Raw genomic sequence first — 24,463 nt, forward strand, 5'->3', positions numbered from 1 at the left:
CCAGCATCCTGGCCAATTCCATCTTGGGTACTTTTATTCTGCCGCCCTAAAATTCTCCCTGCATCTTCATTGGGGTCTGGAGTCTTTACTTAGGAAACTGGATGTGCTCTGACTGTGTGCTGTTGCTAATCACCCTGCTGCTTCCCCCCACCGAGAGCTGCATTTCTGCAATGAGATTTCTCCACAAAGGGCATGTGGTTTGTAGAGCACTTTTGGCTTCCCTAGGATGAATGGCACTATAGCAATCGAAGAGGCTGCTACCTTCTAGTCATGAAAAATGTGGGAATTAGGAACTTGCTGTCTGACTGAGGAATGGCTTTTTAGCTGATGACAGGCTGTGGGTTTCTGAGGTCTAATTAGGCTGCAGTTTCTGGGCTGGCTAAGGACTAAGGTGCTGGTATCCAGTTTTCCTGCTGTCAGGCTCTCAGCTGAAGTTCTGGCTAATTTTAAAGCACTTGTTTTCTATAGCTGTTGGCAAAACCAAGAGTGAGAGAGTTTGGAAGCTTATCGCTAATTATCTGTTGTTTGTTTCCAAGACATTAGAAAACATGCTGACCTCTGTGAGGAAGGGCAAAAAGATTGATGAGGAAGAAATCCCTCCTGCAGTTGCACTAGGAAAGGGCGGGAACTCCCAGCTGCCGTCCCCTTCTCCACTGACTCTCTCATCTCAGAGCTCCACACCCAACGGAAGGTTCAGTTTATCCAGCCATCCCCCTCCACAGCCACCCACTGCAGCACCTCCACAGGGACCCTCTGCAGCATCTCCCAAGCCGCCGCCTCCTGTACTTCCAAAGCCAGCCCTGGCCCTGCCCATCAGATCTCCAGAGACACCAGAGGAAAAACCTGTCCCTTTGGCACTATCGGGTAAGCATGGGGGACCTTTTCATTCTCTCTCATCGCAGAAGATTGAGCTTATAAATACCAACTGATCTATGACCGTGATGTTCCCCTGATCTTGCACTGGATGATTCTGAAACACAAAGCACAGTGACTCTTTTCTCTGTCTCTCTACAGGTTCTGAAAACTTCAGCACCCAGGCGCTCCTACAGGACAGGCAGCGGGAGTACAAGCTAGCCGCGCTGCATGCTAAACAGCAAGGCAGTGTCGAGATGGCTAGTAAATACTACCGCATTGCTAAGGTAGGTGCCTGCCAGCCAAAGCGCTGTTCTGTTAGACTGGCAGGGGCTTTGGTTTGGCCCTAGAAGTGACACTTTCAGTGGGTGCAATTAAGAAGTTGACCAGTTGGTGCTTAGAAGGCTGCTGGTAAACCACATCCACTGGTTCTGCAGCACGTTTGTGACTCTATTTCACCTTGGCTAGTCTTATTCTGGGACAGGCTTTTCCTTCAGTTCAGCTTCGTATGGAGAATTAAAATCAAGCTGTGGCCTCCCTTCTACAAAAGAAAGACCTTGAAAATTGCAGTTAATGCAGATGCAGTTATTATCTCCATAGGTCAGCTCAGGTGTGGCTAAAGACAATACATTCCTCTGCTCCTGTCTGTCCTCCACCTTTGGAGCATCCCTCTATAACCAACACTGAACTTGCACTAGTAGTATGGTTCATTTGCTGTAGCAGGAGGCTGGGAGCCCAGAGGGCTGGGTTCTGATTCTGGGGGAGAACGTGGCCTAGTAGTTAGAGCAGAACACTGGCAGCCAAGACTACTATGTTCTAATTTCAGTTCACTGTGAAACCTTGGGCAAATTGCTCTCGTTTTCTCAGTTGTAATTTGGAGATAAATCCCACTTTACATGGGATATATGAGGTTGGTTTGAGTGGTTTTGAGTAAAATGTTTTAAGATCTTTGAAGAAAGCATTTAAAAGTACTTTTCTCCCTGGCTTGTGCCTTTCAGAGCTTTGATCCCATTCTAGAAGCCTTGGGGAAAGGTGAAACCGTGGATCTGGGCCACCTGCCCCCACCTGCAGGTGAGACTTGATACTCAGCTTTGCCACTGATTTCACTGACATGGCAATGGAGGCACTGACTGGGTGGAGGAAACAGCCTGTGCTAAAATTGCTAACACAGCAGTCATGCTCTTTCCTTGCTAAGACAGGCCTACAAAATTTTGCCAGCATAGCTATACCAGTCAGAGACATGAAGAAACCCACGCCCTTGACTTACATGGCTATGCCTGCAAAACCGCCCGTTGACATGCAACTGCTGGTACGAGTCTTTACGTTGTCGTTCAGGGAGGTGGCTTGTACCAGCAAAAGATCTCCTGATGCCAGTAAAGCTGCACTAGGGGGCTCTGCCAGTACCACTCCACTGGTACAGCTGTATCAGCAAAGCCTTTCTAGTGTAGACTAGCCCTTAGTGTCGTCCAGTGGTTGGAGAGCCCCTGGACGTTGGGACTCATGGGTTCTGTTCCCGGTTCTGTCTCTTACTCGCTGTGTGGCCTTTAGAAGGGGACTCTACCACTCTGCGTCTCAATTTCTGTATTTGTAAAATGGGGCTGGGGGGAAAGGGGAGGAGTGCTTTGGGATCCTGGCTTGGAAGGTGCCAGAGAAAGACGAAATATCATTATTGCAGTGTACCATCTGGGTGATGCTCCTTGTGAGGACTGGGTTGGGTGGGCCTGGTGGGAGAGGAGTAACCTATTTACTTTCTGTCGACCTGGGTTGGTTGATTTATTTTTATTTTTCACTTTCTGCTTGTCATTTACAATCTTATTTTCACAGACCAGCTGCCCAAGGAGCTGTTGTCCCCAGGTCTACAACAACAATCTGCTGTGTCGACAACAATGCCGTTAGCAAAATCAGCAGCCCCCGCTGCAGGTATGAGCTCCAGAATTGTGCCTTGGTATCTGAGCCGCCGCAGCATGACTAGAGGTTGCTCGTTATGCCATGCAGCCGATCAACCTTGGAATTTCTTTTAGACTGAATGGGAGCTGCAAGCTGTACTGCCTGTTTGGTAGTTGCTGTGTATCTTGCCAGCCTTGCTTTTGTTCCTAAGGACAGCAAACCCCCTCTGTAGTGAAAGGAAAAACCCACCCAGAAAGTAAGTGGGACCTGGAGGGGAGAAAGAGGCAAGCATGGGAGTATCTCTAGCTTGAGTGGTGGTCCTGTGCAAACTCCAGTTCAGCTCTTACCTGCAGAGATCACGGCAGCTACCAGAAAACATTCTAGAGCCGTGCGGAGCTCTGTGCTGCATGTGCAGATAATCAGAAGAATCGTTATGAGACGGGGATGGGTGGGCACGTGAGTACTGGGGTGGGAACATGTTTGCTCCCTGATTGGCAGGGAACAGCTCTTATTTATCGTCAGCTCTCGGGGAGCAGTCAGTGTTGCCTAGTGGATAGAGCACTGGACTAGGACTTAGAAGACCTGGGTTCTAGTTCTGGCTCTCCCGTTGGGTGACCATGGGCAAGTCATGGCCCGCTTTGTGCCTCAGTTTCCCCATCTGTAAAAAGTGGATATACTGATACGACTTCATATGTAAATCACGTTGAGATCTACTGATGACAACTTGTGATAAGAGCCAGATATTCTAGGCAGCGGTTAGAAATGGGTTGGTATTGAAATGCTGAGTTGCCTCCTGTCACCACCTTAGCGAGGGCTGGGGCAGAGTTACAGATTTTTGTTAAGGAGGGAGAAGTTAGAAAAGTAAACCCAATAAGCGTGTCATCCCTTTCTTCCCACCCCTGAAACAGATATCCCTCCACCCCCGCGAGACATGCTGGAAGCCCTGCAGCAGAGGATGGAGCGGTACAAAACAGCCTCAGCTCAGGCCAAGAGCAAAGGAGATGACCGGAAGGCAAGAATGCATGAGCGCATTGTGAAGGTGAGGAAAGCATGAAAGTCCCATAACCTACAGCTCTGCGTGGATCTTGGCTCCCCTCACCCCCGACAGATACAGTTCTGAATCAGAGCTGTACAGCAGGACAGTACTCTTTCTGGGGCAATGTTATCTGCTGCTGGCGATTCAGTTGGTGGTTGTGTCTCTCTGAGTCAGTGCTGACCCCACTTGCCGGGGGTACAGTGCCTCGGGAGGTGCCATCTTTTTGAGTGAGATTCTTTCCCACTCGTAGTCATGAGAGTCTTTAGTGCTTTCCCCAAAGGTTGGGGGGTATAGTACATTTTGGGTAACTGTATACTGCCTTCCTAAATCCCCCTGCAGTTTCATTTGGATCCATGATACATCACTTCAAGTAGCATAAATGTTTCTGTGCGCTGCTAAACAGCTGCTCTGTTCCACCCCAGAGACTGCTGCATTTCAGTGATGAGTGAAACATCTTTGTGCCTATCATCTTTATTTGTAAAGTCCATCAGTTTTGCTCAGTATCTTCTTGAAGGCTGAGCATTAAAGCCTGGTGCAAATTGCCAATATCTTGACAGAGCAATGGAGTGCTTAAAAACAAACAAACAAACAAAAAAAACCTGATCTTTTAGACCTAAGCAAAACACTACTATGATTGGAATCTAATCTGCCACTGATGTGCATAATTCCAATGGACGTTAGTTAGCCAGGTTTCTTCTCTCATTCCCCACTCAATGCAGTAATGGGAGGAGAAACCCCTAACTGGTGCCATGGGATAATATTTGAACTCCTCAGTAAAAAGATTCTGAGGCGCAATATGGTTGTCTGACTCTGATTAGTTGATGGAACATCCCTCTATTGGCAGCTTGCATGTGGATTGTCTCATTGTTTCCTTGTGCTCCCCCCATCTGTCTGTACCCACCTCGCCTCTTGGCCTATACTTAAATTGTAAACTCTCTGGAGCAGGGACCACCTTTTTGTTCTGTTTGTACAGTGCCTAGCACAACGGGGTCCTTGCCCACAACTGGGGCTCATAAGTGCTACCCTAGTGTAAATAATAAGGGATACGTCTTTCTCAGAAGGGCATGCCTGTGAGGCACCATGGCCGAGGTGCTCAGTCGTGATTTCTCTTTCAGCAATACCAAGCGGCCATCCGAGCTCACAAAGCAGGGAAAGCTGTGGATTTTGCTGAGCTGCCTGTTCCACCAGGTATTTTCTGATTTTATTTTGCTACCAGAGTAGAACAGTAGAGGACACTCTTCACTCACAGTTTTTTTAAAACTTCCATATGTGTGAATTTCACTCTGGAACAGCAGCTCTGGAGACCTCTCTATTCACAACACATGCAGCATTGGCAGTAACAGGGCACATTTCTACCACTCCATCCCCACCAATGTCTCTCAGCCCTGCCCTGGAAGGACCTTTCCCCTAGGAGCAAGAGGGAATTTCCGTCTCCTTTCTGTGGTCATTGGCATTTCTTCTGAGACGCCCCCCCTTGTTCCCTGCAGTTCTGTTCTCTAGCACGGTTCACTCAGTGGGCTTGAATGGAATTAACACACGAGTAGCTAGATGTGGTATCTTCCTAACTCTTTGGGGTGCTTGGGTATGCAGCTGCTCTCTATAGTAGTTTGATCTGTTTCGATCCCCTCTTTAGACTTGCCATCTCTTTGGTAGGCTTCCCACCCATCCATGGCATGGAGGCTTCATCAGGAGACCAAAGCATCATGGGAGTCCTGGAAACTGCTATAAAACTAGCCAATCAGGAAGACCGAGAGAATGATGAGGAAGATGACAGTGTGGAGGGGACGAAGAAGGTCCGGTTCTGCTAACCTGTTAGGCACAAGATGGCTCAATTAAAACCGATTCTGAGTTGTATTAACTGCGTATCCGGGGTTGGACCCATTTATACAGAACCCCATTCATTTGTGCTATGAAACTTCTTTCTCTATGGAAACTGGATACAGGTCATTTGCAGGTTTAAAGTAGTATAAAAGGTGGATTCTCTGTAATTTGGTCTTTAAACCATGATTTGAGGACCAGCCACAAGTTAGGGGTCTATTACAGGATTGGGTGGATGACGGTCTGTGGTCTGCAATGTGTGGGAGGTCAGACCAGATGATCATGATGGACCCTTGAAGTCCTATGGGTCTGTGTTTGGATTGAATTTTATAGTGCTGGCTAACATGGGCTTTTTTCATCTCCATTTGTTTCAATTCCCATCTTACCTGAGTCCCAGAGTTCAGACTTATCGTGTTCTGTTGTAAGAAAAATAGCTTCATGTATTTTTCTGATTCTTAATTACAGCCTGGCTCCCGCCCTGAACTGTCAAAGCCAGCCGCCCAGTCCCAGCCCAAGCTGGTTCCACGTGCGTCTTCGGGAGGTACCCCTGCTTCAGCAAATCCAGCTGGGTCTGGTAAATCCACTGCGAAAGCCACCACAAAAGGTACTTTGCTTTCCAGCTCTCAGAAACGTTCCCTCTTTATCAAGGCTGATGCTGTAGGAAGCAGTCAGGCTGCGTTCAGTGCCACGCTGGGCTATGTGCTGATCTGTGGTGCTGGTACCAGTCCCTGCTACGGCTCTCTGGCTGGAATGGTTCCCTTGTCTGACTCGGTACCTATGGTGTAGTCAGGAGGCCAGGCCAGGATTTAGGGGGAGCACAGGCTAGGAACCAGAGAGGACTGTAGGATCTGTATTCAGCAGCCTCGCTAAAGAATTGTTTATATATTTGGTACACCCAAGACCTGTCTCCTGTAGGAAGAGGCACTATGGTGTATCTGCCATTTCCAGCACAGATGATGTCAGGGAGTAGGATGTTGTGGCCCCCTGACTGCTGAGCTGTAGGTGATCTAACTCAAACTCATTCCATTGCCCCTTGTTTCTCAGCCCATCCGAAACCATTTCCTTCCCTGCTGTTTCTGTGTCTCAGGTACATGAGACTAGAATCTCTTCCTCTCCTCCTTTCTATTGCCATCTTAGTTGTCAGTTAGCCAAGTGTTACCTTTTCCCTGCTAAGTCAGTCCCTCCCCTTCCTCTAATCTCTGTTGCCTTTCTCTGAACATCTTCTAGTTTCACTATATTTTATTGATAGTGAGGCTGCCAAGCAACAAACACTGTTTTAGGTTCGATTGCACCAGAGTCATCTGACATCTGTCCTGAGCAAATGGTGGTCTTAAGTCAGTGATGTCTCGTTTGTGAGAGAGGTCCCCAAGACGACACTAATGACACATGCCTCATGTACCCAGTTTGAAATGTCAGACTGGGTCCCACGAGGTGATGGGCCCGGTATTTTGAATACACCAACATTCCCAGCTTCCCTTTCCAGCTTGGACTACCCATAGCATGAGGTCCTGACAGCCACCCCCGACGTGACTATCCTCTCTCTCCTCCTCCCGGCAGCCCAACAGCAGCTGGCTTTCCTGGAGGGCAGGAAGAAACAACTGATGCAGGCGGCACTTGGAGCCAAACAGAAGAATGACATTGAGGGAGCGAAGCTGTTCCTGCGTCAGGCCAAGGGCCTTGACCCCATGATCGAGGCGTCCCAGGGTGGGCTTCCTGTCGACATAACCAAAGTAAGGAGGTCCCTGCGGTGCATTTAATTTGAGACCAATCCACGGCATGAGAACTACTGGTTTCTGACCACTCAGTTGTTAACGATTCCTGGCCTTTTCAAAAGCCCAGAAGTCCTGGGTAATTCTATTCTGCCTCTTTTGATTCAAAATGTGTTTACTATGGCATCTTTCACTCCCTCTCCTACCATGTTGTGCACCATTGCGGTGTGCTAGTTAGACAGCTGACACTTCCCACCCCAGAAGTGGCTGCATTTTAGTGCGGGGCATTGTGATCCTCACGGACCACGTGTGTCACTGTTAAAGTTTGTAAAGATCATTGGGGATCCTGCATAACAAAAAGATAAATGGTTATATTGCTACTTATACTGTAATAATGATCTGTCTCTAAAACTAGCCACTGTATGAATATTCATAGCTATGTGTTTTACCTGAATTCAGGAGTATGGAATGCACAAGCTCCTGAACTTAAATGTAACTGGATCTGTGTTCTCTACTGAACACTTGAATACCCCGCCCCCTGCACTTGCTTTTGGAGTGCTGATGTCTCTGCCTGTACCAGAAGACATGTCTAATGGGGGTGAGGTTAGGGGGTGAGCATTCAAGTCTCCTGGACTCTATTCCAAGCTCTGAGAGGGGAGTTGGGTCTAGTGCTTAGAGCAGGAGAGTGGAAGTCAGTACTCCTGGGTTTTGGTTCTGATACTGACCCATTGTGGGACTTTGGAAATGGAGATGCAAAGAGGAAGTGACTTGTCCAGTTTGCAAAGTGGGGATAATCTCTACCTTCTAGGGGGCTGTGAGGCTTGGTGAGATAATGAAAAAGGGTTTTGAGTGCCTCGGTGGAAGATATGGTCCAGCATGGGCCATTCCTTACTCCAGGCCTAACTTTTGCAGATGCGTTGGTGTAGGTGAAAATCTCTTCTCTTGAAACCACAGGTCACTGTCGTGCCTCACTTCCATTTCAGGTGCCCCAAGCCCCAGTGAACAAGGAGGATTTCGTGCTCGTGCAGCGTCGTGGGGTCAGCATCTCCCCAGAGGCAGCCAGCCAGTACATGGAGTTGATGAAGCTGATGAGGCAGCAGCACGAGGTAGACGATCCAAGGGGGGATCAGCTAGGAAGAGAGGGTTGGGTTGGGTTTTCAGAGGCTTAGAATCTACGGGGAAGCTCTTCAGAACAGCAGTGACAGGGGAGTGGATTCCTCGGGGACTGGAGTTTTCATGCCTAGGCTTAAATGAAGTTTCTTGCCCTTCTTCCTCCAGGAGGAGATTCTGCCAGCTGTGATCCTGGGAGTGTTAGGATCACAGCAGCTGCTGCGGCTTGTTAAGTCAAACTTGCTCTGCCTCTTCTGGAGTCATCCCTCTGCAAAGGATTGTGGGATTTCGGTGGGCATAGCAAGAAAACACAGGTGTCTGTTGGTTCCCAGATTGAGAGCCGCTGATCCAAGGCATTAGGCAGGGGGCCGAGGGAGACTCCAGTTTCGTTAAGCAGACTTGTATTGCTGTAGTGTGTGTTGGCAGGAATGCCATCCTGATGAGTGTACTGGTTGGATTGTAAAGGCCTGTATGAGGAAGAAAGGATAACTTGGGAGACAAGACTCAGGGGGTTCTATTTCCAGATCCACCATTGACTCGTAGAGCGACCTTCCCTTTTCCGTCTCAGTGGCTCTATCTGTAATTGTGAATGAGAATACCTCTTTCACAGGAGGCTGTGTCAGTGTGTGTTGGTGACATGCTGCAGATCCTTGGATGGATAGAAGGCACTAGAGGGGGGCAGATGGTGGTAACTTTCTCGTGTGTTTTTGTCCCAGATGTGTTTGAATTACTCCAAGCAGTTCACTCACCTAGGAAATATCGCTGAAACAACCAAGTAAGTATGTCAGCAGGAGTGATTCTATCCCCTTTTCCCTCAGGCTCCTTTCCTTGTGTTGTTTGTACATACCATGAGGCTGCTGCAGAATTATCCAGGGTGTCCGTCCCCGTTGCTTCCGTCAGGGAAGTGATGCATTTCCTTTCTGAAATGTGGTTGTGTTGTGTGGCTGCCAATTTCTGTCATGTTGGGGGCTCTGCTGGATGTTCTGCCTTTCAGATGAGATGCTAAGCAGAGGTCCTGACTGCTCATGGGTTAACGATCCTATGGCATTTTTCCCAACCCCCGTGTCCTGGCTAAATTCCAGCATAGGTAATTCCATACTGCCTGCCTAAAATTCCTGGCACACAGGACACCTCACTGTGCAGTGTTGTTTAATAGCACACACTTTTCTACTCCAGAGGTGGCTGCATTTCAGTGGTGGCCGAAATACTTAAAAGCATTGCAACTTCTGAAGCATTTGGATGAAGGGTGCTATATTAAATATAGAGAGTGTTTGTAGTGATCATATTAAACTAGTAACCCAGTGTCTCCAGTTTCTCTCTCCATCCTAGAAGGTGCTTTTACTAAATTTAGCAGTCTATCTTCCACTCCCCACCCTGAGTCAAAGCTAAGATTAAGATTGCCTTGGCCCAAATGGGTCCAGTTTGCTCCACGTCTGTTAGACATAAGCTCATGGTTTGAATTTGTGAGATAGGAATTGACTCAATGGGTCAGGCACACAGAGATGCCTTCAGCAAGGACAGTGGCCAACAATACCAGATATTTATGCAATGTGCACAATATATGTTACAAAATAAAGCAATTGGGGTGTTGTTTAGTATCACTCATGCGAAGTTTTGAGGCTACAGTTCAGAGTTTAATAAACAGAAGGGGAGAGAAGTTGAGGGTGCGTCCACGCTGCAGTCCTGAGGTGTGGTTGCAGCTCTACAGGCATACCCAGGTGACCTTCGAGTACAACCCCACCCGGGACCCTGGGTGCGTACGCTGACAATGAGCCCGTGTAACCACCTGCACTGCTGTGGCTAAACTGCCATTGTTGTTCTAGCTAGGCCTACAGGAGCTGCAGTCCCCGCTTCTGATTGTAGTGGTATTCACTACAAAGCCACAGACGAGGGTGAATGGGATAGGCCATCTCCTGCAATCTGTAGTGAGATGGAGAGTGGACAATGCAGGAATGCTCTTCCAGACGGCAGGAGCTGCAGGCGTGAAGGTTCTTGTACTGGTCTGAGAGCAGAGCCCAGAATAACAAAAGAATCTCCATAAGAGTAAACTCCTGGCTCATTTTAGCCCTTCCCTCTGCAGGTTTGAGAAGATGGCAGAGGATTGCAAGAAGAACATGGAAATCTTAAAGCAAGCCCACGCCAAAGGCTTCCCATTGCCCAAGTACCACTATGAGCAGAGGACCTTCAGTGTGGTCAAGTAAGTTAATTTGCTGCCAGTTGGTTCCTGCTTCTTTCATTCCAGCCGTGCTATCCCTCATTGCAGGGTGGGAGAAGGTAACCAAGACCTCGCCAATGCTGACATGTTTGGCCCTCCACTGGGCTTCCCGTGGCCTCACTTTTGGGGGAGCTCTTCTATTACTGGTGTGTGCATGTTGACCGCTGCCTCCCAATTGGTCTGGGGCCCTCCCTCCCACTCTATTCTCAGGAACTGAATAACTGATTTGAGTTCTTTCATGCTATGGTGTGTGGGTCAGGTAGAGATGGGGGCCCACAGCAGGTGGAGTGGATAGGACTGTTGTATGTTTCATCCATGGCTAACCCTATATGCCGTCTTGTTGCCATACTTGATAGTCCGTTAAACACAATATTTGTTAAAACTGAGATCTATACAGCCCACTCTGTGCCTCAGTTTCCCCATCAGCAAAATGGGGATAATACATTGCAATTCTTGGATGGAAGGTGGTGTACGTGCAGTGTTTGAACATTTGTATGGCAGATATATTTTTACTGGTATAGTTGAGACATAGCTGTGTTGGTCTGCTCTATGCAAGAGCAGGAAGTGTCGACCTACAGCACCTGCAGAGGGCACTGCAGAGCATACCAACTCCACATCCCCAAGTCACTACTTGGCTGGAGGAGGTAGGAATTATTTCATGTTTAACCTTCTTTCTGCCTTATTCTTGAAGGATCTTTCCTGAGCTGAACAGCAACGATATGGTTCTAACTATAGTGAAAGGGATCAACCTCCCAGCTCCTCCAGGTAAAACAGCAATCAACTCTTATTAGCAAAGGAGTGGGATGATGGGGATGTGTCTTATTACCGCTATGAGGAATAACCATAAACAGAGGGGCTGAGTGGAGGTTTTGCTCTGCAGTGGGAATAATCTGTTCTGCTAATGCCATGACCGATTGGAGCAGTGAAGAGCCCCAGGCACTGTGACTGCTGTCGAGTGGGGTATCAGCCAAAGGTGGTGGCCTAGGTGCAGTGGAAGCATGGAGCTTTGTCTGACGATGATGTGGGTGGGGTGGGCTGTTGCTATGGTGTCTGCTCGAGCTCTTGGACTACCACACACACAGCCCATTTTCAGCTGCTTTTTAATTACCTTTTGTTAAAATACCCCAGAGGCTGTTGGTCAGAGCACCAGCAATAATCACTGGTGCTTTTCCCTGCTCTTCTCGTATGGGGTCCCCTTGTGGACTAGTAGGTGCATCAATAATTGTGTGTCTGAAACACGGTTATGCAGAGCTGTCCCAATAAAGAGAAGAACCCCATGGGGGCTGGGACTCAGATGATTAGAACATGGGACTAAAAGTCAGGAAAAATGAGTTCTGTCCCAGACTCTGCCACTGATTGTGTGACCTTGGGCAAGTTGTTTAGCCTCCGTGCCTCAGTTTCCCCATGTGTAAAATAGGGATACCACCTAGCTCTTGGGGAAGAGGACTGAGAGACTTAATTTATTAATTGTTTGCAGTGTTGTTGTAGCTGTGTGTGTTCCAGGATATCAGACAGACAAGGTGGGTGAGGTAATACCGTTTATTGGACTAATTTCTGTTGGTGAAAGACACAAGCTTTCGAGCTTGGACATCACTCTTGTTTGTGTCGCTCAAAAGCTTGTTTCTTTCACCAGCTGAAGTTGGTCTAATAAAAGATATTACCTCACCCACTTTGTCTCTTTAATTTATTAATGTTTGGCATCGACTTTGAGATCCTGGAATGAAAATTGCTATGGAAATGCAAAGTTACAATTTATGAGGAACTTAAGTACCGTAGAAGATTTGCTGTCTCCATATTTTCAGCCTCAGTTGGAAATAACCCTGTCCTGCAGCAATTCTGTCTATTCGTCTAGGTACTTACCTAGTACCTAGGTACTTGTCTAGGTACTACGCCATCACCCTAATATCTGAGTGTCTTACAGATGTTGTTGATTATCACAATGCCCCTTGGAGGTAGATCGGTATTTCTACCCCCGTTTTACAGAGGGAGAACAGAGGCACCCAGAGGTTATGTGACTTGTGCGAGGTCACACGGGAAGTCTGGCAGAGCCACACACTGAAGCCATTTCTCCTGAGGCCCAGTCCTTAATCTGAGCCAACGCTCTTCAGCAGGATTAACTTTTAGTGAAATGTATCCAGTCGTTAGCAGAGGAGGAACAAAGTGGGATATGGGGCGATAGGAGGGTATCAGACAAAAATAACACCAAAATATGATCAAATAGCAATAGCTGGGCATGAGGTGGATGGTGGTAACTGTGAATGTGTGGGAAGAAATGAGCAGAACGTGAGACTGCACAGATCTAGGATGGATTATAGACTCTCTCTCTGAGTGAAAGCATTTGAGCTGGTTGGCAAATGGTTTTTTTCCCCCAACAGAAAATTTATTTTTTCTCGGAAAATTTGAAAACTGCAAAATTTCTACTTGGAAATGCTGCTGCAGTACCTTATGGGAGTTGTAGTTTGGGTACCTTGTGCTCCCATTCTCCTACTCACTGGGTTCCCTGGTTCACATGCATCTGCCATGATGCACCCACTCCCCAGTTGGAGAGGGGAATCCCTGGCTGTGGTGCATCGTGGAAGATGTAGTCCAGCCAGGGAGCTCAGCTAAAGTCGAGGAGAATGGGGATGTGAGACAGCGGAACTACAGCTCCCATGAGGTGGTGTGGCAGATTATCCAAATAGAAATACTTTGGTTTGGGGGCATTTGGGATTTTTGCGGAAAAGCCAAAACTTTCTGTGGAAATTGGGCACTTCTTGTGAAAAATATTGTTGAATCGAAAACTCACTTTTCCATCACAGAAGAGTTTTGACAATTTTCAGCCAGTCCTAGAAAAAGGATTTGTCTCCCGTGTAGGCCAGAACCTTCTGTCTTAAACAACCATTTCAACTATCCCCGATGTCTCCAGTACAGATTAATCTGCCCTTTAGTTAAAAAGCTCTCTCCTCTAGTTAGGTAGCTTCAGGGGGGATTGCTTGCTCCCAGTAATCCTAGCAGAGTCCTTGGATTTGTATATCATGTGTTGCATATTAGGTCGTCGTCTTTAAGCTATAAACTGGGTGGGGTTTTTTTGTATTTTAAGGCGTGACTCCCAATGACCTGGATGCCTTTGTGCGCTTCGAGTTTCCCCACCCCAACGCGGTGAGTTATGATTGCTGCTCGGCGACATTCCCAGGCTTCAGTTGGGAAGGCTCAGTTCTCACGCCCCCTTGTTTTTGTCTTGTGTTGTAGGAGGAAGCTCAAAAAGATAAGACCAACGTGATCAAAAACACAGATTCGCCCGGTAGGTTCCCGTCTGGAGTTATGGATGCGTGTGCGTGTGTTTGTGTTGGGAGGAGGGTTCCCTTGTTAGCCTTTCATTTCTGAAGACTAGAGCTCTGGCCTTCAGGTGATCTGCATGTGGAATGAGCCCAGGTGACAGAACACCCCACATGTAATCGAGTAGTCTTTGTTCAAGAGAGTTGCAGAGCAGAAATGGAAATGGTTCTGCAATGAAGCACTTAGATACTGCAGGGATCCTGGATAAACAGCTTTGAAGGTGCACGTCAGTCTTCTATCTGGAGACTTGGGACTGGGAAAGCAGAGGGGGGCAGGTCAGGATTGAGGGACAGTCGCTAAATAGTGTGCAAGGAGCTCATGGGCTGGAATAGTGGGGAGCCAGCAGGCTGGGATTGAGAGGCATCAGCAGAGCTGTGTGTGTGGGGAGCCCAGGACTGGTATATTAGGGTGGGGTGGGTGGTTGGTAAAGGGACAAGATTTCACTGTGGGGGCAGAGCTGTGTAGGCAAGGACCGCTCAGTGTATGCCCCCTCGGTGCCTCTCTGGATCTGTTTTTATTCCCTCTCCTGTAAGCATCACAATTTCCACTTGCCTGACTTGGAAACTTGTTCTGTGAAATAAGCTCTGCTTGAGGTTGGAAGACCGAGAGGCTGTAATCTCCAGTGACATGTCAGCTGGTGCCTCAAGGCCTTTCTTCCCAAGATTTTGAGAAGCGATGGCTGCAGTGGCTAAAGCAGGGGACTAGGAACCAGGAGTCTGGGTTCTGTTCCCAGCTCTGCTGCTGATTCTGTGATACCTTGGGGGCAGATTACTTCACCACACTGTTTCCTTTTCTCCAGCTATAAAATGGAGCAGGTGGAGGGGGTTATATTGAGGCATAACTAACTGCAAAGCGCACTGAGATCCCAAGGCGAAAATCATTGCAGCTGTGCAGTGTTTCCTACTAATCCTATTCCTGGCTCCTGTCTTGCCCAGGGATGCAGTTGACGGCTCTTCCCTTGGTGTGTAATCCTCATGCTAATACTATGATTTGCTGCTGTTCCCTTGGCAGAATTCAAAGAGCAGTTCAAGCTGTATATTAATCGGGGCCACCGAGGGCTCAAGAGAGTCTTTCAGACCAAAGGCCTCAAGTTTGAGGTTGTCCACAAAGGGTGAGTGAGATGCGAGGCTGGGAGCACTGGAGGGCAGGTTTAAATGTCATCCGCAGAAGCTAGAGGGAACCTTCCCTATGACATTCTTGATATATCCTGGGGCGGAAAACTCATGAATACTGGGGGCAGGCAGAAGGTCCATGGCAGCATTCAAAGGTGAAATAAACAAAGGCTGTGGGGCATCACTGCTTATTAACAGCTTCGCTGCTGCCGACGGTCGGTCTTCTGCTGAAATCAACACCTGCAGTACTGTGAGATGGACCAAGCGTGCACATCTCTGTGTACCTGGAGTGCTGGTCGTCAGGTTACTGTTACACTGCGTAGCAAAGGAATAGTGCCTACTCACTGTCCTGCCGGTAAGTGCTCTGTGCTGCCAGGCAGAGAGCTGGGCTCATTCCCTGCCTGTGTCCCGCCCCTGTGTTGGGAGCACCGCAGAGGTAGCCTGCCTGGGGAGGAGAACAGTTTGTCACATAGGGTATGTCTAGGCTGCAAGAGCAGGTGTGTAGGCATACCCACCAGGGCCCCGGGTGCGTACTCGAGTGATTAGCCGAGGCTGAAGCCTGTGCCACCATGTTTTCACTGGCGCTGTTATCCGTGCTGGCTAAATTAAAGCCAGCACTTGGGTATGCCTGTGTGCGCGACAGTCCCACCCGCCCTCACGCTGTAGCATACCCATAACAGCGCCACTCACTAGGCCACGTCAGCAGCAGCAGTGAATGTGTGGCCCTGCTTAGCTGGAAGGATAGTGGTCACGGTGGGGGAGAGGGATTGCTGGATTGCCTGGGCTCTGACAAGGGAGGAGGGGAGACGACTTGTGAGTGGAGGGTTGTGAGAGTCTAGGAAACATCTAGTTGCTTGTAGAGAGAGGCTGCATGGAGATTGACACTGGTGCAGGGGAAACAGTCCTGGAGACAGCGGCATGGGACTGAGCTGAACGGAGCAGCAGCTGCCGGAGGAGGGATATATTAGCCCACTGGTGCAGCACCTCCAGAGCACAGCTGGCCCTTAGGGGGCACAGAGCCGGGACCTTCCCCCAAAAGCTGAAACCCGCCCATTGACGTGTTAGATCTGGGGGAGTGCTGCTGGGATCGTTCACCGTGGGAACGGGGGTCGGAGTGGCAGGGTTTTGCCCATTAGTCACTTCTGAGAATTTGATTCCCACTTTGGGGACGTTCCAGGGACAAACAGGTCTTTGTGGGAGCTGGGATTGGATGCCTTGGGCTGAGGGATTGATGAGGACTTCAATTTAATGTTGTCATATCCTTTTCTCCCTGCTCTTCCCCCCTCCCCCCATCTCCCAGGGGGCTGTTCAAGACAGACCGCGTGGTGGGGACAGCACAACTGAAACTGGAGGCGCTGGAGACTACGTGTGAGCTTCGGGAGATTGTTGAGGTAGGAAACGGTGGAGGGTTCCCCTCCTCCCTTTAAGCAGCTGCCTATAAATCCTACCCCCTTACCCTTCAGAGTCTCAGTCCCAGAGCTTCCTCCAGGCCAGAGGAGCTGAGATTAGAAAGGAGCAAACAGCAGAGTAGGGGCAGGGGCTGGATGTTATTACCAGCTGCTTGAACTCTCTGGTCAATGTCGGGCTGGTTCTGTTACTGTGGCCCCCAACCATTTCCAGCTGCAGTCAACACCTCTCTGAAATACTTCCCTGCTGTACAGTGGGCACGGCTGTAGGAGCAAAGGCAGACACTGCGTCTGGATGGGTTTTTTTAATGGGCTGGATAATTGACCAGTAATAAAGATAATTCTGCTAAAATGAGGATAATCCAATCTCATGCTTCACAGCTGGAGGCCGCAGGGTCAGGAAGGAATTCCAGTCCCCTTTGCTGTGAAGTATTTCACTGTCAGCCCGGGTGCCAATTATGGGCTTGAGCCTGTCTCTGAAGACTGTTGGAGAGAGGATACTGGGCTAGATGAACCCCAGTGGTCTGCTCCAGGGAGGCAGAATGCTAGACTAGATATGTCCTGAGATGGGATATTGGACTAGCGACCCCATTGTTTCATTTTGCTTTGGCCTCCTCTTGATTTTTCACTGTTTCCCCCTCACCCACTTCTCTGCTCCATTCTTTCCATGCCTAGCTACTGGATGGCCGCCGGCCCACAGGGGGGAAGTTGGAGGTGATTGTGCGTCTAAGGGAGCCTCTGAGTTCTCAGCAGCTGGAGACAACAACAGAGAAATGGCTGGTTATTGACCCTCAGACCATGCCAGCGGTAAGGGCAGCTGTCTTGATGGAGCTCTGGGTTCCCTGTGACCCAGGCAGGATGATGCTAGGACTGACTGGGAAAGCCTCCTAATGCTAAGTGCCCTGCAAGAGAGTCAGATCCGGCTCTGCAGAGACTTTGCCTTAGCCCCAGGCCACTGGAGTTGGGCCGCCAGTCAGAGGAGGCAGCGTCCCTCAGGGTGTTGGCGTGAGAGAGGGAATGTAAGATGGTCCCAAACAGAGCGGTCACATCTCCTCCCCCTCGCCTGCAAAGCTTCATCACGCGCCGGGGTCCGAAGAGCTGGGACTTGACCGAAAAGAAAAATTGCCCAAGGAGCAGCATGCAGCCGGTCTGCCTGGGGTCACCCATGTGAGCTGTGGTGTTGCCCCCGGGGATTTTGCTCAAAAAGGCCCTTTTCCCTTCTAATAGAGATGCAGCACAGTCCAGTGTGCAGGGCTCTGTACTGGGGAGATTCTGTTCCCAGCTATGCCACTGACGTGTGTGAGGCTGGACACTGGACAAGTCATTTCCCAAGCCATTAAGTGGGGTAATGATCCTGTCCTGGCCTCTTGTAAAGCACCTGGAGATCCGGGGATGAAAAGGCATCGCAGTGCTGTGGCTTATTTTGTAAGCTTCTGCTTCTTCTTTCAGGTTACTCTCCCCAAACCCAAACCAACAATCGGTCCAGTAAGGGACGTGGGTAACAGGTACGTCCCACTCACGTTGGCTTGGCTTAGTTGTGCTGCTTGAGGTTTTTTCTGTGCTCTAAGGAAACTGAGGATTTGTCTGCTTAAAGATCCTTTCCCTCCCCCATTCTTTCGGGGGTGGGGGGGGGATTCCTGCTGGATGTTTTGCATTCCTGCTGAGCTTTTGCTTCTGTAGCTTTGGACGATGAGACATGTGGGCATAAGCAAACTACCCTCCGCTGGCAGTGCTGATATTGTAGACTGTAAACTCCAGGGTAATAATACAATAATAAATAATTCTTTGCCCTTCTCTAGGACCTTCTGTCCACTCACAGAATCGCCCTGCACTTCACAATGTCTTCTCTGGGATGTAGGTCAGAATTATCCCCATTGTACAGGTGGGAAAACTAAGGCTCAGAAAGGGGAAAGTGAGTGGTTATGGAACAAACTGGTGCCAGAGTAGGGAACAGAACCCAGATTATTTGCCTCTCACTCGTGTGATTTAGTCACTAATTATTCCTTCCCTGCATGGTGCTCTGACAAGCTGCATTATTGCACAGTATGGTAGCTGCTCACAGTAACACCCTATACCAGTTATTAGAGATATTTTGTAACTGGGGTGGGGGAAGGGGGAATGCTTTTATTAGAGCAGGGAACTGAGCTCATTCCCGGCTCTGCCACTGACTCACTGCGTGACCCCGGGCAAGTCACTTTGCTGCCCCATGCCTCAGTTTCCCAGTTGTAAAGTGGGAAGAATGCTTGCCTTCATCGAGCGCTCTGAGATCTATGGATGAGCAGTGGTGCAGAAGTGCAAAGCTGTGCTCATCTGCGACTGATTTCCCATTTGCTCCAGTGGAGAAAGCAACTCTCTCCATCCTGCTGGACAGACCCAACTTCCTGGGTGGGGGTGAGGAAAGATCAGTAAAACAGCAGCACCCACAGAGAGACTTGCCACCGTAGCCAGGACAGCAAACGGAGAAAATTTGTGTAGCTGTCTAATGTATGGGATTGCGGCCACCCTGCCCTTCCCATATTCATGTGCGGAAAGGGGGATCCTGGCTAGATCCTGGATACATGGGGAGGGGATCCTGACAGTGCTGGCTGAGAAGCGCTCTGAGATGGCAGTGTGCTGTGCTTAGATACCTTAGGCTGTATGTCCAGCGAGTCCTATCAGGTTCCCTGAATGGGATGAGTGAGACTGTGCAGGCCCTGCTGAGATCAGGGCGCAGCCTCTGTCTGACAGTCGCTGTTTATGGTCTCTTGTCTCTGTCTTTAATTTCCTTTCAGAACGTCCATCTGCTCAGTGCTGTAGCAAGGCCGGCTCTGGACCCTCTTCCTCCTCTCGGGCCCTGGAAGTTCTTACGTGGAACACCTTTCGCTTCTGCTGGCCCTGGAAGAGTGATAGCTTAGAGTGACTAGCGCATTTAGGGCCCCTGGTATTCCAGGAACCTCCTGCTTCAGTCTAATCCAGGGATACTCTCCCTTTTGCTGGTGTCCTACAGACCCTGCTCCCCGCTTCATCCTCCTGCCACCTCTCCCCAGTGGCAGAGGTGAGCTATGCATCTCCTGAGAGGGCAGAGAAAAGGTATGAGGTGACGTGATGTGTGCAGAACAGCATGGAGGTCTCGAACAACTCCTCCGGGAGCTAGGGGTAGAGATGGGGGAGGGGGGCAGGCAATGGGTTTTCTCAGCACCAGGCTGGAGGCAGGGAGAAGGGGAAGGCTCAGAGGCGACAGAGAGAAGTGGTGAAGAACAGAGGCTTGAGGAGGAGGAAGGCCAAGCAGAGAGTCAGGAGAAGGAGCAAGAAATCAGGTAGGACTCAGAGCTGGAGAGAATAAAATGAAAAGGAGCTGGGTGGGGGACAAGCAGGGGCTAGCGAATACAGTGTAGACACAGAAAGAGTCACAGCACTGGGGAGAGGTGGCAGGAGGATGAAGTCGGGAGCAGTCTGCTTCCCAGTGATGTGTCCCAGGCTTTGGATCTGGACTGGGGAGAGCAAGTGGACTGTGGGGGGGGGGGGGAGGGACAGCAGTTCCCTACCTCCCTTCCCTGCCTGGATCCCTGATTTCCCATGACAGAGGTCCCAGCTCTGAAAGTATCTCTCAGCCGGAGTGCAGCAGGTGATGTCCTGAAAGGAAATGGCAAGGATGGGACGTGTATGTGTGTGAGAGTGAAGAGCTCATGTCTGTGCAGCTGTAAAAATGTTTCAATGAGACAAACTAATCCATCCCCAGCAAAAGGTTTGCCTTAGTTTGTACCAGAGAGGAGACAGCGATACTGTTAACTATGAGGGGAAACTGAGGCACAGTAGAGGGCAAGTGACTTGCTCAAGGCCATGCAATGAGTTAGTGACACAGCTGGGAATAGATCCCAGGAGTCCTAACTCCCAGTCCCATGCTCTAATCTCCCCACCACTAACTGGCTTCTGAGAGCCCAGCATCTTTATGCAGTGGGATTTGTGTGGCGGCAGGGATCACTTTTCTGCTTTGCCTTCACTCCAGGACCCTCCACCTCCTCAGGGGTTGTCAGAGTTGGGGGCCCTTCCTTTAACCTGATGAATGTTCCCTCTGTGCATTTGGACTGACCCACTTGGTCCAGGCGTGCAGGCCATGACAGAGGGATGCAGACTCTCTCCGGGGGCCTGCAGCCCATCAGTCACTGTGCTGCGTGGCAAGGCTGGGAAGTGAGAGGTAGCTAGAGCTTGACAAGTGGGGGTCTGATGGGAACACCACACTGGGCTCCTGTGTTTCCAGGATGTTTTACAAGCGCCGGTAGACCACAGTGCACTGACATGCACCAGGTCTGAGTTAACACTCCCACCAGTCTCCTAACCTGTTGACTCAAAAGGCTTTTATGTTCACATGTGGTGGGTGGCTTCTCTAAAGGCTGTGTTGTTTTCCAGGCTTCACGTGGACTAGTGACTGGAGCAAGGGACTGGGCCTCTGGACTCCTAGGCTGTAGTCACAGCTTTGGAACGGGAGTGGAGTCTAGTGGTTTGAGCTGGGGGGCTGGGGTTGGGAGAGTCAGGATTCCTGAGTTGTAATCCTGGCTGTGGTGGCGGACAATTCACTTCCCCTCTCTACGCCTGAGCTCTCGTCGCTCTGTCTGACACAACGTGACTGAACTTGACCCACCCCTCCCTGTTCCTTTGTGTCCCTCTTTCCTTTCAACACCATGTAGAGCACCCAAGTGCCTGTCTGGGGACAGCGCTGCCTCTGCACCCCTCCCACCTTCCCCAACGCGACATCTAGTCCAGCAAAGCCATCGAACTGGGAGCTAGAGCTACTGGCAGATGTCAGGGGAGCTCATTTCTAGGCAGCGGGAGTGGGTTCAGATCACAGGAGCATGCTTGCTATCCCTTCAAGGGGCTGAAGCCTGCTTTGGAGTAGCAGCTCTGGCCTGAAGTCAGGCATTCTGGCAGGGCAGAGCTTCCCCAGGCCATGAGGATCTCGGTAGGGTAAACCCTGGGATCTCTTCTGCACTGGCGTGGTCTCGATTCCTGACCGTCTCTCCTCTCTCTGGAGTCAGAGCATGTCCCCTCTGGGGAAGTCAGAGCGAGGGGAAGTTCTAGCCACTTCCTGGCCCGTAGTCGTGCTCTGTACGTACCTCCGGGGGGAATGGAATCCTGCCCCTTTCCTGGGTCTAACCAAGGCTAATGTTTCTCTTCCCTCAGCAAACCCATTCACACTCTACACAGCTTGAATGTCTTAGCCTTTGACAAGGAGAAGCTGGAAAAGAAGGTGAGTGAAACCCGATGCCCTAACCCTGCCCCGATTCTCCCGCAGCATCAGCTCAGCTAGGCCTCAAGTAGAATTCTGTGGGGAAGTGGCGGGGGCTTGTGCAGCTGCTGGGCTTCGCCGCGAGGGGCCTGGGTGACCTGGAGGTTAGTGGCAGAGCTAGAAAAAGAACAGTGGTGACTTGACTCCCAGGTGCCTGCTTTGACAAAACTTGCACTCCCCATTTGGGCGGGGAAGCAGTTCACGCTGCAGGGTTGGGAATGGACTCTGGCCTCGGGGGCGTTGAATCCAAGAGCCTGGCTGAGGCCCGTCCCTATTTAGGATATTACCCTGCTGGTGGCCTGGTCCGAAAGCGAATGGAAAGATTCCCTTTGACTGCAGTGGGCTCTGGATCAGGCCCCAGCACGTTAATTCTGTGGGGCTGCCTCAGCTGGGAAGGCATTTCCCTCTCGGGTTCACCTTCCCCCTGGAGCACCAATTCACACCACAGCCCGCCCTGACTGTGCTAGGATTTTAAAATGTGTTGGCTCTGTCTCTCCCTTGCGCAAGCATGGTCTTTGGGGCAGGTCCCTTCAGGCAGCGTCCAGCTGCTGTCTCTGCTGGGCAGGTCCTCACCAGCCCTGCTCCCGGTGCGGGTTCCCAATGAACTGGAATGTGAAATGATCTTGAGTTCAGGAACCCACCCCGCCCAGTGGCCGCCGAGGGGAACCAGCCGCTTACGACTTGCAGGTCCCATGCTTGGTGGGCTTCAGTGGCTCTTGCCGCACAATCACAAAGGTGCCAGGTTATGGGAGACGTGGCCGCAGGTCATGTCCCCTTCTAGGGGCAATGAAAAAAGGGCTAGAGAATGCCCTGCCACTGGATGCATCCACCACTGACCTGCGCCGGGCTCACTGGGTCCTGGCTGCTTTTCCAGAGCTGCCCCCCACCAGCCCGTGCTCTCTGCTACCGGCGCTGATTCCCGCCTGCAGCTTGCGATGGTTTGATGTATGTCAGGGCTTTGTGGGCTCCCCTGTGTTTGCCTGGGAAGCGAACATGCCTTCTGGCTTTGCTGGCAGGTGTTGGCGTACAGACAGGCTCAAAGACCGCTTCCCAGCGACCTAGTGGGACAGTACCAGGACATCACACAGCGGAGCCAGTGGCTGAAATCCCAGCTGCAGCACGGGGGCCCTGCGTTCAGGAAAGGTAAGTGCAGCCCGGCAATCGGAGCTCGTTTTGGGGGGTGCTGCCCATCGCAGTGCTTGTGAGACGTGTAAATCCTATAATCCCGGCTTCTGCCCCAGGACGGGTACAGCCTGACTTGCAAGCCTCCACCCTGAGCTGTGGGTGAGTCGGCCGTTCCGTCGTGGCCTCGCCCTCTGAAAGGGACTTGGGGCAAGGGACACGCGTCCCACTAGGACTTGGACAGAGACCAGTGATTTGTCATGTCTGTGGTAATTCCTAAGCCACGTTCCTACGGCACCTTAAGGACCCCCCTGCTCTTTTTAGCCGTAATGCCTATGCCTGACTGGGCCTGTTGAATCTCACTCGCTCACCCCGTAGGCACAGGGGTCGTGCCAAGAGCAGAGACTCCCAAACCACAGAGCGCTGGCTAGTCACATGTGCTGGGGCTGCCTTGCTTTAACTGAGGGATTGCACTAAGAGCAACTGAACAGAAGGGCTTTCCTAACGCTGCATGACACTGAGCAACCGCCACAGCGAGCGTTCTGCAGCTGGGGAGGGAAGGGGTCTTGAAGAGAATCGATATTCAGCTGCATTCCCCACCCCAGAAAGGTTTGAAGACCCCCGTCCTGCCTGTAGAGGCTTGACTGAATCGAACCTTCCTCCCCCTAGAGTACCTGACGCAGCTGGAGAGGTTCCTGCAGTTCTACACCGAGTCTGCACGGCGTCTCGGGAACGAGGGCAATCGGGTGAGGAAACCGCTTACCATTCTCTTCTCCCTGACAGAAAGCTGGGGCAGAAGCCAAACGTTGGTTCTGTGATCGTGTGTGGTGGGACAGGGCTGGCGTCTTGGCATGAGCCCTTTCCACTCGTGACAAATAACACGGGGCGACTGGAATCTGTGGGACTGGTGTCTAACTTCACGTGCTCACTACTGCCCAGTGGTTCTGTGGGGGCGTAGGTAGAAGCCTGGCGAGATTCTTGTGCCAGGCCCATCGCTCACTGCTGCCAAGGTACCTGCTTTAAAGCAGCAGAGCTGTCAAACTTGGCATGGTCCCTGCAGCAGCTTCCCCCCGCCCCAGGGGAGTTAGACTTCCTGATGCTTGTTGTGTTGGTTAACAGGACGCTGCCAAGGAAGCCCTGTACAAGCGGAATCTGGTGGAGAGCGAGGTAAGCGTCCCCGAGCAGCTGAGCAGGGTCAAAGTGCATTTGGCCAGGAGTCCTTGGTTTATCCTAAGAGCAGGGTCAGTTTCCCACATCTCAGCCCTGGACCCCCACTGGCAGCTGGAGGGGAGCTCAGTCTCCATGGCCCATTCCCCCCTCGGCCTCTCTGCCTGGGCTGCCATGGAGGGGGCTGACCAGCGACGGAGCCGTTCATTAGATTTATGGTGGCACCGACGCAGTCGATTTTCCCAATCCTTCAGGCTTGGAAACACCAAAGCTGTCCGGCAGTCCCAGGATCTTGGGGGTCCCAAGTGCAAGCCGTAGCTCCCTCATGCCGACCTGCTGTGGTTTCTGTAGCCCCGGCCCAGGAGTTAAGTGCTGCTTGACCCTGCCCCGCCCTGCCCCACCTGGCCCCAGGGGCTGCCACTCAAATACCCACACGTGTCTTTCTCTTCCA

At 50.8% G+C, this 24,463-nt stretch overlaps 1 protein-coding gene across 6 annotated transcripts in view; it reads left to right on the top strand.

Annotated features, from left to right (window-relative positions):
• CC2D1A (coiled-coil and C2 domain containing 1A) overlaps positions 1 to 24,463 on the top strand; it is a 35,637-nt gene that overhangs the window by 7,850 nt on the left and 3,324 nt on the right. For 3 of the 6 annotated variants that reach the window (XM_084610411.1, XM_084610414.1, XM_084610412.1), the window contains 24 exons: positions 537 to 864; positions 1,015 to 1,139; positions 1,851 to 1,923; positions 2,677 to 2,772; positions 3,648 to 3,778; positions 4,891 to 4,963; positions 5,429 to 5,568; positions 6,059 to 6,197; positions 7,151 to 7,323; positions 8,286 to 8,408; positions 9,129 to 9,187; positions 10,493 to 10,609; positions 11,319 to 11,392; positions 13,707 to 13,765; positions 13,856 to 13,907; positions 14,954 to 15,053; positions 16,355 to 16,445; positions 17,136 to 17,267; positions 17,910 to 17,965; positions 21,618 to 21,684; positions 22,740 to 22,866; positions 23,515 to 23,591; positions 23,965 to 24,012; positions 24,267 to 24,457. In XM_084610411.1, the coding sequence (XP_084466537.1) occupies positions 537 to 864; positions 1,015 to 1,139; positions 1,851 to 1,923; positions 2,677 to 2,772; positions 3,648 to 3,778; positions 4,891 to 4,963; positions 5,429 to 5,568; positions 6,059 to 6,197; positions 7,151 to 7,323; positions 8,286 to 8,408; positions 9,129 to 9,187; positions 10,493 to 10,609; positions 11,319 to 11,392; positions 13,707 to 13,765; positions 13,856 to 13,907; positions 14,954 to 15,053; positions 16,355 to 16,445; positions 17,136 to 17,267; positions 17,910 to 17,965; positions 21,618 to 21,684; positions 22,740 to 22,866; positions 23,515 to 23,591; positions 23,965 to 24,012; positions 24,267 to 24,392 (2,586 nt within the window). In that variant the 3' untranslated portion in view covers positions 24,393 to 24,457. The other 3 variants (XM_084610413.1, XR_014709112.1, XM_084610415.1) reach the window with 3 other exon arrangements.

Source organism: Lepidochelys olivacea (genome assembly GCF_965140295.1).
Source record: "Lepidochelys olivacea isolate rLepOli2 genome assembly, chromosome: 20".
Lineage (NCBI taxonomy): Eukaryota > Metazoa > Chordata > Testudines > Cheloniidae > Lepidochelys > Lepidochelys olivacea.